General features: G+C 51.7%; 1 protein-coding gene across 1 annotated transcript; it reads right to left on the bottom strand.

Moving 5' to 3' along the window:
- Window positions 1-532: 532 nt before the first annotated feature.
- On the bottom strand, window positions 533-963 carry LOC146191753 (histone H2A-like). Its single transcript, XM_084600371.1, has one exon. The coding sequence runs from the start codon at window positions 959-961 to the stop codon at window positions 533-535; it is 429 nt and encodes a 142-aa protein (XP_084456497.1). The 5' UTR covers window positions 962-963.
- Between the last annotated feature and the right edge of the window lie 943 nt (window positions 964-1,906).

The raw sequence follows: 1,906 nt of genomic DNA, 5'->3' as shown, positions 1-1,906 counted from the left end.
AAACTAATTATCGTTATTTATAGTTATATGTAGCACTGCAACGAATGCCGACAAGAGGCTAACGATGGGAGGCTAATTATACGGTAGGAAGGGTAGGCTTTCGCCATTTTCCTCTTAGGAAGCATCTGAGAGACCCTCTCGTTTTTTTTGCTCTCCGCTTAACAGTTGCTGAGCGGTGTAGCCGTCTTATCGAAGATTGAATTGAATTGAATCTACAGCACAACAGTTAACTCCGCGAGCGGGTATACCAGGCACGTCTCCGCGTCAGCCCCTGGAAAAGCGCCAAGCGGCCACATCTGGCCATATATTGGAGCTGTGATGCTGTGCGAGTCGAAAACGTGTTCCCTAAAGGTTTAGGCTTTAAACGAGCGGGCGGGACGAGGTCGTGAAAACAGTCGCTTGTGTGGGGTGTCTAGCACATGGAAATGCAACGATCAGAACCGATTATTAAAGAAGAGCAATCATACTGTTTGCAAACACAATTGTTTTATTGGCAGCTGTTGGAGCCCGCGGAAACCTGTGATTCGAATCACTATTCCTGGCTCCCGCGTGTCGTTCTCCCAGCCTTGCTACTGTTCTGCATGGTGCGCGGGCCACCGCTCTTCTTCGGGAGGAGCACCACCGGGATGTGTGGCACCACGCCGCCCTCATATATTATCACGTCCAAAAGCAGCTTCTTGAACTCTTTGTCGTCGTGCATGGCGAGCTGAATATGGCGGGGGTTGATTTCGGTCTTGTTGTTGTCCCGCGCAGCATTGCCGGCAAGCTCCAACAGTTCTGCAACAAGGTACTCCAGCACCGCCGCCATGTAGACGGGCGCGCTGGCTCCCACACGCTGTGGGTAGTTTCCCTGGCGCAGCATCTGTTGGATGCGACCGACAGGGAATTGCAAACCCGTCCGGGCAGAGCGATTTTCGACTCTGGTCTTGGACGTTTTCAAGCCGGCTGCCTGGCTCGCCATGTCGGGACTGCGCTGACGAAAAATCGAGCGGTCAACTGCAGGCGCTGTAGAGGTAGTAGGAACAAAAAACAGTAAATTTAGGCGACGACATGGCCATGTTAATTGAAAACGTAGCTATATGCGACATTCTTACCAGTTGCAAGCAAAGAACCGGATTCAGTCCCTATAATAGGATAAAAGTTAGCTGCGGTTTATCTCTGGTTAATCTGACTGGTTGGTTGGTTTGCTTGGTTTGCATGGTTGGTTGGTTAGTGGGGTTTAACGTCCCAAAGCAGCTCGGGCTATGAGAGACACCGTAGTGGAGGGCTCCGGAAATTTCGGCCCCCTGGGGTTCTTTCGCACTGACTGCAGATGAAGTTATGTGATGTTAGGAAGATAGTGAGAGACCGGAAAACGTGGCGTGACATGGTCAATAGGGTCACAAAGAGTCGGACACGACTGAACGACTGAACTGAACTGAACTGGACATCGCACAGCACACGGGCGCCTTTGCTTTTCGGCTCCATTGAAAAGCTGCCGCCGAGGCCAGGATTCGATCCCGCGTCCTTGGGAACAGTAGTCGAGCGCCGTAACCATTGCGCCACCCCGGCGAGGTAATCTTAAGCGAAAGCTTCTTTCGCCTGGCTATGCCTGTGACCCAATTCGGCCTTTAAAAAGCGAGAGCGTAAGCTACCAGCCCGCATATAAAGTCCCGCATTAACCAAGCCGTTTTCTGATTATCAGCCTTTCACACGATAGGAGTAACCCGTTGGCAGCTCCTGCCAAACGTAATGTCACGCACCAGTATACAGTCAATTAGTGCTCGGTCATAGCTGCCAGCTACCGCCTGCCCGCGCCTAGGTCTAAGGCTTGACCTTCAAATTGCTCAAGGGCAAACCGACATACGCTGAAGGCTCGAGCTAGCTAGTGCAGTGAAGCTTGCACTCTAAAATTAGCGGGGAATCA

This window comes from Amblyomma maculatum, chromosome 4 (assembly GCF_055883805.1).
Source record: "Amblyomma maculatum isolate TAMU_Amacu chromosome 4, ASM5588380v1, whole genome shotgun sequence".
Taxonomy (NCBI): Eukaryota; Metazoa; Arthropoda; class Arachnida; order Ixodida; family Ixodidae; genus Amblyomma; species Amblyomma maculatum.
Note: the sequence above shows the minus strand (reverse complement) of the source record. Positions and strands in the feature narration are given on the sequence as shown.